Source organism: Lepisosteus oculatus, chromosome 6 (assembly GCF_040954835.1).
Source record: "Lepisosteus oculatus isolate fLepOcu1 chromosome 6, fLepOcu1.hap2, whole genome shotgun sequence".
Classification (NCBI taxonomy): Eukaryota; Metazoa; Chordata; class Actinopteri; order Semionotiformes; family Lepisosteidae; genus Lepisosteus; species Lepisosteus oculatus.
In genome coordinates, this window is record NC_090701.1 from 16,844,531 (window position 1) to 16,862,169 (window position 17,639).

The 17,639-nt window shown below is 35.5% G+C and overlaps 1 protein-coding gene across 2 annotated transcripts in view; it reads right to left on the reverse strand.

Moving 5' to 3' along the window:
* The window catches only part of sugct (succinyl-CoA:glutarate-CoA transferase), a 202,023-nt gene that overhangs the window by 103,110 nt on the left and 81,274 nt on the right, over positions 1–17,639 (reverse strand). For both annotated transcript variants that reach the window (XM_015354585.2, XM_006634415.3), the window contains one exon: positions 16,526–16,628. In XM_015354585.2, the coding sequence (XP_015210071.2) occupies positions 16,526–16,628 (103 nt within the window). The remainder of the gene's footprint in view (positions 1–16,525; positions 16,629–17,639) is intronic.

Below are 17,639 nucleotides of genomic sequence, written 5' to 3' on the forward strand. Positions count from 1 at the left end.
CCAGTACAATTTAGGCATTATGTGCAATGCCTAGAGTTAATGTAGCTGATGTTTACATACTAAGAGCGGTATGGCAATGATTCAAAAGCATATTCACATGCAAATGTTCATTAGGGATCATCTGGAAGCAGAACTGTTTATAAAATTCAGACGAAAAAAATAAATAACACAATACATAGACTGATTTTGGGAAGAAAGAAGAATCCACAGAGTGCACATAGTATGTAGCGTGCTTGTACAATATGTTTTATATATAAATATATATATATAATACACATACACCAGATTGCCCAAAAGTATTGGAACAGTAAACCCAATCTGAACACAAGCCCTCCCAAAGGACATGAGCATAACCTTCCCATAGCTCAATGATTGCAGGCTGAGAATCATAACATTTTACAGCAGACTCAGACATTTTCCCTCAGTAATGTGGGGATGGACATTTGGTGATTTATGTGGCGAATTAGTTTGAGTAAAATACATAACGAAGTTGAGTGACAAATGACATACAGACATACAGAGTACTGGGCATTTTTTGAAGTGTTGCCTGAGGGCCATAGTTATCTGATCTGAATCACTTTCTTGCTATTAATCTTGTTGAACCAAGATAAAATGGAACTCTAAAGACAAAGTTCTGTGGCAAATACATTTCATACTTTGTAAATGTTCTGTTGTATTGTATAGCATTCTATTTTGACCAAGAGACATTTGAAAATGAAGATCAGAATAAAATAAGGTTTTATAGCGAACACAGTTACACTGATATAAAGAATACTTCTGACCTTATTTAACAAAGGTTCTCTGTGACTGAAGCTATTAAATAAAAAAGGTTTCGTAGGCATGTATTTAAACTGATTTTTTTTTTTAATTCTCTTATAAAAATTATTGAAACAGATTTTAACATGCAGATTTGTTTTGGAAATTCAAAATTTATTTTTCAGAATATAAAAACAGGAGAGACTGGCAAAAAGCAATATTAACAATATCAGCATTTTATTAACAATTTTGATTAGTGTATAGTCACTCCATGAAATCCACTGTTTACTGAGAATTTCTGTGAAACCAGGCACATTGAAAAACTGAGGTCCAGGCTCCATTCCTAGCAGATAATCTTCTCTTCAGAAAAAAACTATACACCCACATTACATTTTAAAATGGTGGCTAAGCTGTGTATTATGTTTGCATAATATATCAAATATATTAGAGTTTCTAGAAATATGATCATTAGACTAAGAAAAAACAGATTAAATGAAACAACTGTTTCAATAACATCTAAGGCAACACCAAGTGCTACCTATCAATCTGCTTTGAGACGTCATGGGCTCTGTCCCAGAGTGCAGACTGAAGTTCAGAGGTCGCACAGCTGAGCTCTAGTGAGCTCCAGTTCAAAGTAAGCACAGGCTATGTCCATCCACTACTACAAATAAAAATAAGGGTACTATGTAGCAGTTTAATACTTGGCTTGAAGAAAATGCTAATATAAGACAAGTTTCACCGCTTACATTTTACACATTGACTAAAAGTGTTCTACAAACCAGTGGTGGAGACCGACTGCAGTACAGATATAAATGTGATCTTAATGTGCAGATAAATGTGCAGTTTTTGTAATCATTTTTGCCTAGATTGAAGAGTTGAACCAGAACTGTTTTTTGATAATTTCGAAAGGTTTATTTTCAACAGCAGTCCCCTCAGGAAATTCTTGGATTCTAATTTCTCTTAGGTAGAAAAAACTGCAAATCCATATTTCTTCCCCTAGTAATCAAGCCATTCCTTACAATATAACAGCACGGTAGTTAACCGATTCACACATATGTTTGCCATTTTATTAAGCTGCACATCTGGACACGGCTTCTAAGGTTCAACCTTGTTTATCAGAAATACAAGTATTCTCAACAGAAATATGATAACATGAGTTATAACTTGGTTTTCCACAAAATCTTAAGTAAACTATTTCATTTCAACATGTAACACTGGGCATTTACAATCAGATTTTCAAAGAAATGGCACTTTAAATATTTTTAAGATAAAATGTAATACAAACAGAATGAAAGAGTAATTGGTAATGTTTAAGTGATAATAGAGAATAAAACCTGAAATTTTACATTAATTATATAATGGTTTTAGTTGCTGGAATGTCTGTTTGATGTTTAATTTTGTGTTGTCAAAGTAATTATCTAATAGACAAGAGCTCCATGAGAATGCATTCTTATATTGCTCTTTTAATATTTGAACTTTGCTTTTAAATATTCCACTTGCACATCTGAAGAGGCATTTATCAGTTTTTCCATTAAAATAATGTATAGTTAATATTCATAGGATGACATGATTGTGACTCTTAAGTACCCAAAAACCCTGCAGATGGACAAATATAGTTAATAGCACCAAATGCAAATCTTTTTAAATGAGATAAACTCAAGTATATACAAAGTGTACTATACTCAAGTATTAGGTGTTCTATTTTGCATCAGACATTTATAGATGTCTTTATAGATTTCCTTTATAGATTTCTAGTGATAACACATAGCATATTTCAGCTTCTAAATTTGCAACAAAGCAAGTTGAGAAAACTTAATCAAATTACCCAACATCAAATAAATCTAACATCTCAACTAACATTTTAAAGTATACTGTACTTTCAGACATTCTTAAATGGAATTAGATCTCTGTCATAACTCAATGGGCTATTTCTGAGATAAGTATTTCTCAACTAGACTCCAACACAGTCATATAAAAACTCAATTGTAAGAAGTTATTTAAAAAATGTCTACTAATCTGGAGTTGACTGTGTCTGCCTTTTTCGAAGTGTGACACAGTAATATGACATTATTTGAAGAATCTCACCCTGAGGAGAAACTCATATGTGATATTACCTATATCTGATGACGAGAAACAAAACTACAGGGGGTCTTTCCCATTTCTGACAAGCGGATGAATGGAACTTTAATTCAAAGTGTTTTTATTATAACTTTGATGGATTAAAGTGAAATGAATCACTCAACCTGTTGGCAGTGAAGCTGAGTTTTATTCACTGAGGCATAAAATAATATACTGAATGTAACTTGTCCTCCTCTTTGACATTCTTAATGAATGTATCCTTCTATTTTAGAATTCTTATTACTCACTACACACTTTATCGCTTGAAGATTTTGACTACTTTCTATGTACAATACAGTTCAAAACACCATGAACAGAGGCTGGTGGTCAGAACTACTAAATTATTCCTTATCCATCATTGAAATTCCTAAAGTCATGAACATAATATAGAAGTTTCTTCCTTTGCATAAAGGAACAGAAATTATAGTTGAGATAATGGTGGGAAAAAGTAAGGGTATTTAACAGGGATGTGTATGTTTTCCTGATGAGCCATGAAATAGAAATACACATTAAATACTGTATGTGGGTGTCTCTGCCTGTAGTAAATTATAAAGGAGTAGTTATGTGTTGCACAGATATTAGGAAATCTAATGATTGCAACAGAGCCCCGGAGACAATAAAGAGAAAAAAAATTGTGTACGTGGTTTACTAATCCATCTGCAGGGCTTTCAATTATTCTGATAACAATCCATCCATTTTCTAAACCACTTTTTTTCAGGTTGCAGGGGGGTACTGGGGCTAACCCAGAAAGCAATGGGCTCAAGGCAGGATACACCCTGGATGAGACGCCAATCCATCGCAGGGCACACACAGACACAAACATGCACACACTCACACCAGGGCCAATTTATTCTAATAACCATCTAATTAAAATGAACAATGTGAGGCAGAATCAACTGCAGAGACCATTAAGTTTGACAAAAAAACAGTTTCTGTGCTACGTAATTAGTTATAATGCAACAAGCACAGCAAAAACTGGGAAATTAGATTAGATGATTTTTAAATTATTCAATTATTCAAGGCCATGTTATGGTTTTAGGCAACGGTGATCAGTAATTTGTGTTTGTGAGTTCATAAACTGTGTGTAAAAATGAGAAAATTAGAAATCATAATTAATTAACTCAATCAGCTCACAATTAGTAATGTGTTTTTTCATGAACTGTAAACTGTAAACTGTAAAATATAAACTGTAAACAAATAAATATGTGCAAATAAATACATTTGCACATATTTATTTGTCATCTCTGGGAGTTTGTAGGTGATACAGTGTAAACAAGAACAAACATTACAATTTTCTCTTCTGTACTCACTCAAATCAAATATATCATGATAAATTGTTTAATACTGTTATTTCTATGTTAAATGGTAATGTGTCCACAGCATGCCTTCTGCACAAACTGTAACAGAAAGAAGAAGCTTGTAAGAAGAAACCATGATTAGCATCAACCCTTGCTTTTGTTAAAAAAGAAACAAGTGTGCACACCACAATGAAGACATCAACAAAAAAAAGTTTTATTTGAATTACTTGTATTATATAATCTAAAAGCATATTCGGTAAGGTGAACAGCTTTATAAGGAAAAGTTCATTTAATTTTAAATTATTTAAGATCGTCCTTGAAAAGCTTACAATTTACCAGTCACTTACAGAAATTATTTGAATCTATGACTTCTTACTCCTTGCACTCCAAAGAGTTCTCCTGCAATAAAGCATCATGAAAGCAAACAGTTTTAACTGTGCATGTAAGCAAGAGGATTTAATGCACTTCAATGTTTAGATCTGACAAGAATGCAAATGGATATTTATTAGCATAAATAATGTGAAGATTAAAAATGAGCAAAGCACTTAAAGCAAAAGAGAGTGAACTGTCTTCAGTTTCCAAATGGAGACTCTTAAATCACTTTAGGGAAAGTAAATTACTTTTCCTCAAGGTTGTTAACACCTAATCACTTACTGTATATGGATTTCTACAGAAAACTGGAATATCTAGATTTAAATAGAGATTTAGGACATTTCTACAGAAACACTGAATGACAATTAAAATATAATGTCAAGTTTATCTATAAGGATATTTACAACAAAACAGCACAACTGTAAGGTTCTTTCTGGGTTATTTCAAATAGACATAAACTCTCTGGTTATTGATGTCTGTTTACTGGGGGTGAAAAATGAAATCTTCAATTTCAGAGTGGAAAGCTGATGATTGATCTTTGACCAAACTTACAAAAAGGAATTTGTGAAGGGAAAAACTTGGCAGTTTATCTGTAACATAACAAGAACCTCTGAAAGCTCTTTTTTGTTTTTAAAAGCTTTTATTTGGTGAAGAACCAGGTGAACTGTGAGAAAATGCACAGTCATAAAAGCTATTTGTTCTCTTAAGAGGCATAAAGAGTCCCCTTATTGGCATTCCATTTTAACTTAATCCTTTTCTTTTTGTTCTTGCTTCCTGCCATTCTGCTTCTTGTGATTTAATAAAATGATTACTTATGCTTTCCTTTCTTTTCACCTTCTTGAAACTTTAACTTGTGCTCTCTCCCACAGGGCAACTCAGAATTTTTCTGGTTTCAGATTGAAAGCTAATGTGGTTGTGTTACAATTCTAGTAGTATAGCTAACACAAGCTTTCGAGTAAAACTTTGTGTTATTGCCAACCTCTGGCTGGTGCAGACTGAGGTATTGGCTAAAAAACGCACAGCAGTATTCTCAAGAGTAGGTGATCAACACTTACATGTAATCAAAAACATCTTAACGTAAATAATAAATTAAATAAGGATTCATTTTATTATAGAGGACCAATAAGTCAAACAGTAAAGCAGACTTAAATCACTTAAAGAAAACATAAAAAATTAGAGAACTTTCAAACAGAAAAGAAAATCTACAGCTTTATGGAGCATAAATACTTTATGTAAAATATGTGAAATGTATAAAGTAGTGTAAAACTGTGTTTCTCATATGAATGGTAGAAATAGTCATAGTCTAATAAGGTCATGTCTCTCAATTTCCAGTAATACTATATTAAAACTGTATAATCTATAATGTATTATATACAGTATTACAAACAGTTTTAGCTTGAGTTCATCAGAGGGTTTGGGATTTAGTTAAAAACAATACATGTGAGCTAGTGGAAAGCTCTATATAAAACTTAACTGCCTATGTAAAATAAATCTCTCATCTGAGCTTTAAGATGTAATGCTACAATTAAACTCCTTCACCAGCCAGTATTTGTATCTCACCCATTGTCAGTCAAACCATCCACAGGGACTGTTCTGCTTCCAGAAATTCTCAGGTTTTTGAATAGGTTTTTGAAAAGTTTCACAGATTTTTTTTCCAGCATAGACTGTGTACAGTATGTGTTCAATACAGACATGGAAAAAGTACAATTGTTTTACACAAACATACAAAGATTTAAGATTTCAGTTCTTATGTAATCTTTTTTAGATAAACTATTTAACTGATTTTGGTTTATATTGAGCAGGGTTATATTATTATCCAATATCACAAAAGAAAAATGTAGAGCATACAGTCGTGCTGTGTACCATTCACAAACATTCAAAAAAGAGACTGAAAATAATTTATTACAGTGTGAAGTAAAAAGGGAAAAAATACCTTAAAAGACAAAAGAAGAAGAGAATAACAACTGTAGGTCTGCTTCCATAAGCATAAACTTCTCTTATAGCACACTACTTCCAGCTTATATGAATGTCTAAAATCATCCACATAGAGTTCCACATCTACAATGAATAAAACAGGGGCTAAACTGAAGTAAAATAAAATGGAAACCCAACAGCAGGAAGAACTACAGTAACTGCACTCCTCCAAAAACATAGTCCCTCCTGATTTTCTTTCTAACTCATCTCCCCCAGTTAGATTCCTGAGCCAATTAGCTGCTTGACTGGCAAAAATGAAAATTGCTTTTCTACGTTTTTAGCCGTTCATTATTTAAAAGTTCTGCGGAAACCTTATATGACAGCAAAGCAGGCCTGACAGCACTGACCAAAACGAATAACGGAGGAAATGTCAGGTTCTGCACGGAAGGAGATTTGCGCACTTCACAGTACAGTGGAAAATTTGTGAAGCATTTCCTCCTGACTCTGAAAAACATCTGTTTTACAGATATTGATGTAAATCGAAAGCCCCTGAATAGCTTCAGTCATGCCATGCCCCGAAAAGAGAGAGCTGTCTTGGTTGAGACTCGTTTCATCATGCTACAGTGACCCTTACCAAGTTAAAACCTTGCTGGAGGTTATGTTGCAGAAAAAATAAATAAACACAAAGATATACATATATACTTGGTGATCAAAGGAAAGGATTATTGCTTTTTTAGAACACTCAATGTTGATTCAGATGTGATCATGAATATTCCATAGATCATGTTTCTCAGTTTATGTATAATCGGGTATAACAACATTTTTTAATACAAAAGGTCATTCAGATCTAGGTTTTACTATGCTATTTTCATGTGTTAAATGCAAGCTTAATTTTAAAAGAAGAAAACCTATACCATCTTCCACAAAGTGATGTGGCAACTTCCATGAACTGCAAATTCCAGAAGTGTTAACAAGGTACTTCTTAAAGCAGAATTCATTCTTAAGTAGTCACTCACTTTAGTGCCCAAATTTTACCAGCTCAGTCTGACTTATTCCGCTGAAAGAATGTAAAACGTGCAAACTCTTCTCTCTGGTTTTGTTTATGAACAATTAAAGGCTTAAGAGAAAAGCATTTGATAAATTACCTTTAATATTCAAGTTAACACTCAGTCATTATTGTGCACTCCAACACACATTTTCAACAATCATGAAGTTAAAGTCTAGTAGTACATAATGTTAATAGTGCCCATTCAAGCATGGTTGCTAAATGAACAGTGAAAGGTTGAGGTTGGGGTTCTGGACATGTAACTGGGTGTAGTGGAAGGCTGGAGGTTCAAATCAGAGGTGACACACTACTGTAGTACCCTAGAGCAAAGGAACTTCACAAAAACAAAGTAACAAAGAAACTTGAAAACAAAGACTTTTAAAGCGGATCAAACCCAGAACAGATCAAATGGATAGACTGTAACCAAACCATTCCCACATTCCACAGCTAGACAAAAACAGCCTGAAAACAAACCTACCCTGAACTCTAATCCCTTCCACTGCAAGTGACACCTGTCCATCTCGGCTCAACCCTCTCAATTCATAAATAGTAGCCTGCCCAGGTTGGAGTTACACTAACAACCTCCTTAACAGAAGGCCTGCACTGTAATCCCCATGAAAACCTTCTCCAGATGAGCTAGTCAGATCTCTTCTTTGTCCTGACCTTATCTCCTGTTTCTCACTTCTCTACTTCCTTTAGTCTGGAACTCTACTTTTTTTTTCCCTCACGTTCTTGAATAGCAGTATGATTTGACCTGTCTGTTCAAGTTCCTCTGCTCCTGTCATTTATGGCAAACCTCCAGAGTCTACCATGAATATCTGTTATTTCCATTTTCAGGACTGTTTTCTTTCACAGATACTTCAGAAGCCAATACTAGCAGAAGTAGACACAAGCATCTGACTGCTCCAGTGAATTAAACCACAAAACTCATTTGATATATCAAAACTAAATAAATAAGGAAGATTACATATATATATGTATCCACTTTCCATTTTGTTTATTCATACCATTTTATATCAGCATATTAGGCAACAGACAAGCACAGTTTTTGGACACTTTATACATTTAAAACATTAAAAAACCTTTCAATTTCTGGCACATGAAGCATGTTTTGTTCACAACTATGGTGTCTATAAATTAAACGCTACAACACAAAATGAAATATATTACTTCCATTCTGTTTATATTTCAGTCTCTTAAAGAAGCTGAGCTAATTTTCAAACTGGTTTTACTGTTGCCGTGGGTGATTCTTGTATGGCTGACTTTCTGTTATGTGTAGTGTAGTGATAGATTTTTTTAAGAAATACTTTTGGTGTTACTGAACTGCATTTTAACCAGCAAACCCAACCTAATTCAGAATTAATCGAGGGAGCGTTGTTCTTAAACAATTATGTAGGGATTAGTATGTGCAATCTATTAATCGTGATCAAGGAAGCTGCTGTTCATCAGTGTTGTGTTGAGGTAATTGATTCAGTTCGTCGAGTCTGTAATAAAGGGTTCTGTTTTTGACTAATGCAGGCTGTTTTTACTTAATGCATCCCAAGGAACATGTACATAAAGCTTGATGTGGCTTGAGGTTTCCCTTATTAAAAAGAACATAAAAGCCAACTATTTTTAATTTCAGAGCCCGTTTTATTTTATTAGATACTGAAAGGCAAAGACCGTCATAAAAAAGACTTACTGTTAAAGGAGGATATGGACTTTGATTAGCAACACAAAAGAAACGACAATGTCGCGCAGACTAGCGGGAGTCAGAGGGTGACGAGGGTAGGAAAAATGCACACACACGCCGGCAGCCACAACAGGCAATGTGCTGCCCTGTTTTGTTCTGATTAACCAAATCACCGCTGGACTTCACTTGTAAAAGCATATATAAGGACTTGAGAAGGATTCTTTCTTACCATAAATTACTGGGAGAACAAGGTCTCCAGTCACACTTTTATTTGAGGTCTTGGAAGATAAACCTGAAACAATGTTTTTGCTGAATCAAAGAAAGTAATCAAAGAAAATAATTCTGCCTTTGATTGTGTTGGTCTTCAAATCCAAATAGGATTACTAATACCCGGATGTGTTGGCTTCACAGCTCTAAAGGATGCACATTTATATTGTTAAATATTTTGCTCTTGTTCTGCTTACTTTTCAATGTGTAGTTAACCTCTAGTTAGTCATTTCCAGTCTGCGTGCTGATGTGGTGCCCACTATGACCATATAATTCGAGTAAAGTAGTATTCCAAATTTACCAGAAAAGGCAGGACAAGTCTTTTACTGAACTTTCAACACAAAAATAAAGTGCGCATTTCAAGAAATTAATATAAATTGATACATGATCATCTGAAAACTGACAAAGTGTTTCTTTTCTTTTTGTTTCATATAAGGTGCTTGTGTGGTGCACTTAACCTATCAAGTGAACTAACAGTTTTAGTTAGAGGAATACATTTTATTTGGGATACAAAAGAAATCAAACCTATAGCAGCCAAGGTTTTTCCAAAAGAAATCCATTAAAAGATTTATGATACAAACCAAACCAATTAATATGGTTGAATTAGTATGGGTTTCAGATGAGTGAATTGTTTTATGCTGAGTACTCCAAACAAACTTTTTTTTTCAACACAGAAAAAAATACTTTCTGTGCTGTATATTAATGTTATTGGCATAGAGCTTTTCAAACATTCACATGTTGATATGACACTTTTGAACTGTACAATATGCTGAACAATTATCAGCTAGCAGGAATGAGATTTAAGCTACCTTTTTTATATTAACATTGTGTCCCCACTGCTGCAAAAAATGAAATCATCAATGCAGCAAAGGTGCCAAAAAGTAATAATTGGGCTATAAAAATTGTATTTCATATAAATTCAAACAGAGTATAAGATTAATATATTTTCTAGCTATTTTTGGTTATATCAGTCAGTAAACATCTTTGGATGATTGCTTATGTGTTGGCACTGAAAACAAACAATAACAAAACGTGTCACGGATTTTAGCAAAACACCCAACCACAAAAACAATCCAGTTCTTTTAAACAGACCTTCATAAAGAAATTCAAGTATTTCAGACCATGAAGCTACTCAGTCCAAGACTTTGAATCCTACAAAACTAGAGCAAGTTTAGTTAAAGGAAAATATACTGTGAACTATTGGATGCAGACTCCTCACATTCATTTTCATTATTTATTTGCTCATTTGCCACCAACTATAATTCATTACCTATGATTCTGATTCTGTTTATACAAATAAATACTTCATAGCTTAACAAGGGTCTTCACTGTGGTGGACTGAAGCCCAGTATTGTGTATGAAAGACAGCCATGCTCTGTCTGACACCTGTTTGGACAGGAAAGCTGAAATTCACTGAATATGACATTAACGTCCAAAACTATATTCTGGAGATACATAAGAAGACTGAAAAGTCAATAAGTAAGTTAATGGCACTATTCTTACAAGCAATGCCATGAGTTCTTTAATGACCATGTAATCAGGACATTGATGTAATCTGTCAACATAGGACAAGACCTCCTATAGAACACTGTCCACAGTACCATAAACAGTGAAATATAGTAACTAAGAATTTAGGAATACTACGCTTTACATACAGTAACTATGGGTTGAAAAATGAGTGAGATATTTTGATGACAACATAACTAAACTGACAACTAAATTATTTTCAGCTGGTCAAGAGAGCTGCTTGACAAATACGGGTTCATAGTAACAGCGATGCATGGTATTGTAGTTGATATTTGAATTTTGCTGGCTCAACTGTCAATTTGTGTTGTTGGTAATTAATCCAGCCATAAAATGGATCTATTTCACCCAAACCAGTGCAATCCTTATGAAACAATCAGTTTCACATGTTTCAAGAATCACATGTGGATAACCTTATAATCAGTACCTTGCCACTGGATTAATGGAATAATTAATGGAATCAGATCATATGCATGGCATGTACTATACTATATATTGTGATATTTATTATGGCTATACCATGATGTATGTGTGTGGAGTAAAGCTGAAGAACATTGTTTTTTATTTCTTTTCCTTTTTAAGCATGAAATTAATGTCTAACTGATCCTTTGCAGCCTGCATGCTGATGCACTTGCTTACTCTAAAGTAATATTAATCTCATTTGATATTCATGTTTAAGTTGCTTCTCTGAACAACTGTTAATAATCATAAATATTTACATACTAACAATGATGTCACAAAGTTTTTTAATAATAGGCATGAACGTGAAAGTTGTGAGATGCTCTTCCATGTGTAAATTATTATCCTTGGTGAAGGTGAAGTAAAATAATACAACATTCTATTCTCAATAAACAGCCAGTGTTGTAAATCCCCTATACTGTTATGCTAAAGTATTTTTGTGAGACTTCAGGTGTTGAGGAAATATAGCTTTAAAAGTGGATGGTTTGTGGAAAGGGGCATGGCTTAAATCTATAAAAGAGGAAGGAGACAGTTAACGGAGGTGAAGCTTTTGTTTCGGCGCTCAGTTTGCCGAAAGGATCTGTGCCTGTGGCAGGAAGGTTGCTGGTTCAAATCCCACAGCCGGCAGAGGAATCCTACTCCGTTGGGCCCCTGACTTAACCCCAGCTGCTCCAGGGACGCTGTATAAATGGCTGACCCTGTGCTCTAACCATAAGCTTCTCTTTCTCTGTCTGTGTGCCTGTGTGTCTCATGGAGAGCAAGCTGGGGTATGTGAAAAGACAAATTCCTAATGCAAGAAATTGTATATGGCTAATAAAGTGATCTCCTGCTGCCCGTATGCCACTGTAAGAATGCTGTTGTCATTCCTGTAAGCTCCACGAGAAAGAAAGGTACAGTACATACAGTATATTTTAATTATTTGACTGGAATGCCTTCTTCTAAAAGACCGCTAAACCAAATTGTTGTGTTTCAGATACTGTAAGTCATTGAGGAAGGAAGAAAATTACAGGGGCATCTCTGACTGCTCTAAATGGCCCCCATTGGGTTTAGACTGTTTCTGTTTATATAAAATATACAATTCAAATTATCACTCTTTAAAACTAAGAATAGACTCCATCTAAGTAATGGACTTGTGCTAGACCTGCTGGAAAGCTTTATGGCAATATTTGCAACATGTGGATAACCTTATAATAACAAAGGCGCAGTTTATGGATGCACAAAGTCACAGCACTGTTCAGTGTAGTGTTGAAGTAAGTTTAACAGAATTTTGACATCCAGAAAGCTCACTTACAATGTTTTTATAATCCAAGAACAGCCCTGGCAAAACTCTTGCATCACAATAAATGCTGTGACTAGGACAGGGACACATCAATATTAAACACAGAAGGTAAAGGGGCATACTGTACATGATCTTGTACTATTTTAAACACCAGCACAAAGTCAAAGTGTACATTCTGATGTCCTATTGTTTGAGAATTTCACACCCTTCTGTAGTCAGTCAAATAAGACCTTATCACTACCAGAGCCAACCGTTTGCTTTCCACACATAAATGAATTATATTGTAGTGTGCTCTCTGAAGGCACCAGTTCTGTAGGGTTTGGGCATTTACTGGGACAATTATTAATTGTAGCAGTAAAGCACAAAATTGATTCTTTTGATGGCTTTAGAATCCAACCATGCGATATAACTCAACGCACACACACAGGTACTAATACACGAGGATATATTTATTAATACATAGAACATGCATATAAACCTAAAAGATCTTATCGAGAGGGTTATCAGAATACAAAAGGTATATATTCAGTCAGTTACAAAGTGTTACACATATCAAGAGGACATACGTTCAGTATATCATTCATTAAGACCGTTTCATAAATGAACTTGGTTATAACTTCTACATTAGATACTCAGAACAAGTACATAACTCTTAGGAATTAAATTGATATCAACTGGTTGGGATAACAATTGAATTCTCGAGCTGTAATGCATTGAAGTTGAATACTCATCCAATCTCTGGGGATTCAGATCTCCTGCGGGCACAAAGAAACAGTTGCAGGCTTGTTGCTGCCCAATCCGCGCTCTCTGGCTTGGTGCCAGGCTGTGCTGTGCGGTTTGCGACGGTGCGCTGCAGATGCTCACTGACCAGCTAGTTAGTGTTGGCTTTAACTAGCAAAGTTTGCGCACAGGAGAAAAGATGACTGTGGGTCCCAGCAAGTCAGGAAGAGGACCGCTTCGTTCCTGATGAAGAGCTAGTTCTGAATAGTGATTCAGCTGTCCACAGTTCTGACCTGTTCACGAGGCCTGCTGCTGGTGCTAACCTCGGGTGGATCCTCTGGTTACTCTCTGGCAACCTCCGCACTAGACTCTTAGAACAAAGGAAAGTTCTGGCACTCGGACACACTGGCCGTTCTGTGGTTGTCCGGGCTGAGTCTCAGGATGGTCAGAAGGCGCGCTGCGAGAATGTCCTGCCCTTGGGAGCCTTCTGCTCCTGGGCCGTCCTGCCCTGGAATTCTCCTTTGAATTCCCTTTAGAAAAGTCCACAGAATTCTCTGAATTCTCTCAGGCCCTCTGTGTTGCCTGTTTTTACCTAGAGGAACTTCAGCTCGTTCATTGGCTGAAAGTTCCATGGGCATCAGAGTCCCTCGTGGGTTACTCGGCCCTACCAGTCCCTGATTGGTTGATCAAGGTGAGATATGAGTCACTTACTCCTGACACTTAGGAATGCAGTCCAGATGTCCATCTGGCACTCCCTAGACAGATAGGCGCCAATGGATGACCACTGATCATGATAGCCAGGCTTAGCTAAGTGCATCCCCCTTTGGGAGCTGTCCCTTATCAAAAGAAAACATCTTTAAATCAGCCTGCATGAATAGTTTCTCTGTGGCTGCGCCACAGAGATGAACAGAGAGAGGAGGCCTCATTTGGGAAAGCTCAGAACACTTAATTCTTTCTTATTAATAAGCCTCGCCGCTACAATGTCAACGTTTATTCTGCAGCATTATGGATATACAGTAAAACATGGTTACTGTGGTATTGTTGCAGTTAATGGGAGCAGCTGAGTTTCAAATGGCATTAGCTTGTTTGCACTTCCCAGATTGAGTGCCTTATTCTTTAAGGTTTGAGACAATGGGTATTGGTTTCCTGTATTGATGCTTCTGTCCTTGGGGCAAGAGGCAAGTGCACATAAAGGAAGACACAGATGACGAAAGGAGTGAGAGGAAACTAACTCACCATAAAAATAATTAAATCAGCCACATAACAGCTTAAATACAAGCTTAAATATTCAACAATTGCCAGAACATTCACAGTAAGGTCATTGGACCAGCCTAACTATGTTATGGGTTATAGAACAAGAAACAGTAAATACAGCAAGACAACAAACAAGGAAAGAAACACACAAGAACAGACAACATTATCATCCATCAAAAGCTTGTGCCAGGAGTGCCTTATTCTGACTTGAAACCCAATTCTGTCCAGGTTATCAGAATTTCAAAGATGTCCGCATTTTGAGCCTTCTTCTGAGACTTACTGTCTTATTTATTTAGAAATTATGTTTGTCCTTCATTGCAGAATCCACAGATCATAGGGGAAGATTTCTTGGTGTTCTATGTCAGTAAAACACAGAAAACTTTGGAGCTTGTAGAATTACACATACAGTATTTGTTTTTACGATACTGACATCTAAACATTATTGTTGTGTGTTGGTTTATTTATTGTTAATATAACATTAATGTTTATAATTTCTTCGTCTAGGCTTGGGCTAGATTAATACTCTATATATAGCAAGACTGAATAACCTACCTATTTTGTAACTTTAACACCATCAGGATTGTAACTAAAGTATGTTATGCAACAATCCTATTTACTATGGGTAAATCATGGTTAATCTTATAATAATGCCTTAAGGAGCATACAGTATTCTGAATAAGAAGTTAAGAAGCTGTATTTCTTTATACAGTATGTGTATAAATGACACTATGGATTAAAAATCTAATATACTGTAAGTATTTGTTATTTCAGATGGAAATCTATTACAAATAGGATGATATTTACAGCAAATCGCTGATGTAAAGTTAGCCTGTAAATAATTAGTTAAAAATAAAAGTAAAGAGTAAAAGTAGTTAAAATAAATAAAAAATAGTTAGCCTTCCAAATGTGAAGTCAGTAGTCCTGTGTATTATCTGAACTTGTTTTAAAACTTATTTAAGAAGTGATTCCATGATTTATGATATTTTCCATTTGCTCTCTTCTAGAAATAAAAAACACTGGAAAAATGGAAAACACTGCAGTATAATGAGCCTAGAAAGACTATAAATAGAAATGAATATGTATGTTTATCCACAAAATTCCCAGAAGATTTACATCCTGTAAGCACCTGATCTTAAGTTGATGTCAGCAGAGAGGCAGAGCAGCACCATTCATTTTATGTGTTTTGCAATTCAAAATCTGAACTTTGATGTCATCCATCCACAGGCACAAGGCAGGATACACCCTGGACGGGATGCTACTCCATCGAAAGGCACACACAGACTCAAACACACACTCACACCAGTGCCAGTTACACACTCCAAGAAACTAATTAAGCAAAAAGTATGTCTTTGGAAGAAACCAGAGCGCAAGGAGGGCACCAACACAAATGTGGGAAGAACATACAAACTCCACACTGACAGCATCCCAGGTCAAGAACTGAACCCAGCACCCCAGAGCTGAGAGGCAGCAATGCTAACCACTGCGTCACTGTGTCGCCCAAACGTGATGTTGTTCAGGATTATTTTAAAATATATTTTCTGTGTTGCGAATAAGCATTAATGTTGAAGTGAAGTCAGTGAGCCTTATAATCTCCTTCAGAAAAAAAGGAGTGACTCAATTCCAAGACTTTATCTATGAAGCAGTTGAAAAGTTTAGCAGTAAATGATTTGGGGAAGAATGTCTGTTCCATGGGAACTGTGAATAACTGGACAGACAAAAGGATTTTGGAACCTTCTGATGATACTTCAAAATAACAAAAAGCTTCAAAAGGTTACAAATCTCACTGAACCTATCTTTGCCAAATAAACACATAAGAGATTTAGTGTAAACCAAAACCAGAGACTGACCTGAGGATCAGAAAACACTTGCTGTATGCTGTTGATTGGGCCGTAGGGCACACCAGTGCCTTCAAACATTTGTAACCACTCGGCAGTCTTCTTTTCTGAGAATCTAGGAACAAACAAAGTCTTGTGGTCTGAACTGTGTGTTATGGTTTTAAAAGATGTACAGGGCCAAGCTGGTTACATTCCAGCAGTCAATAACATCCAAAACGCAATGCACATGTGTTTCTTGGAAGCACCAGATCCTCTCCTGAAGCAAAGAACAAGGTTTAAAACCAAATCACAGTGCTATTATTTTTTCCAGGTTCTAACCCAAAACTGTCAAGGTGTTAGGAATGATCATCTGCTCTTTGCAATTTCACAATAACCTTCTTCACCTGCATTTTTACAGAAAAGACTGAAGCATCCTTCTGTTTTATTGTTTTGCTAGGGGTGCCTTTAAATTCTCACTCTAATAAAAGTGCTTTACAAGTAGTTGTATTGATTAGAAGCATATATATTCTCTGATTACACCAACTGGCAGTTTCCAGAAGCAATTATTTAAAGAAATGTGCTTGGAATTTTGGAGAACTACCTGAAAAACATCCCTTAAGTATGAACACAAGATATTCCTTAAGCTTTTTTTTAATAAAGATTTTCAGGATTATTAGAGGAAATATCTCTGCTCTCATGAGCTCGCAGCACATTTGCGTTCATGGTAACTACAAGATGTTTTCTGTTGCTACACAGAAAATAATCTGGTCTTTTGCTACTTTTTTTTTAGTTACCAAGCAGAAGTAAAGCTTGAATGCATATGATTACAAGAACACAGCTTCCTTGTTCTGATATCAAGTCTTCATTTTTTTAAACATCATATATTCAGTAGAAATGCTTTTAACGAGCATTTTTTCATTTATTTCCTAAGTTCCAAAGTTTCTGAGTGTGTTCAAAATATAAACAATAAAAAAACAAATGGTATTACAGTGTGATCTCTTCTGCTAATCTTGTTGTTATGGTCAACCTCTACACGAAGTGACACTGCTAACCTGTGCCTCTGTTTTATTGATTTTAAACTGTGATTCCCAGAGTGTGACCCATTATGTTTTCTAAGAATTATCCTGCAACAGCTCTCAAAATAGAG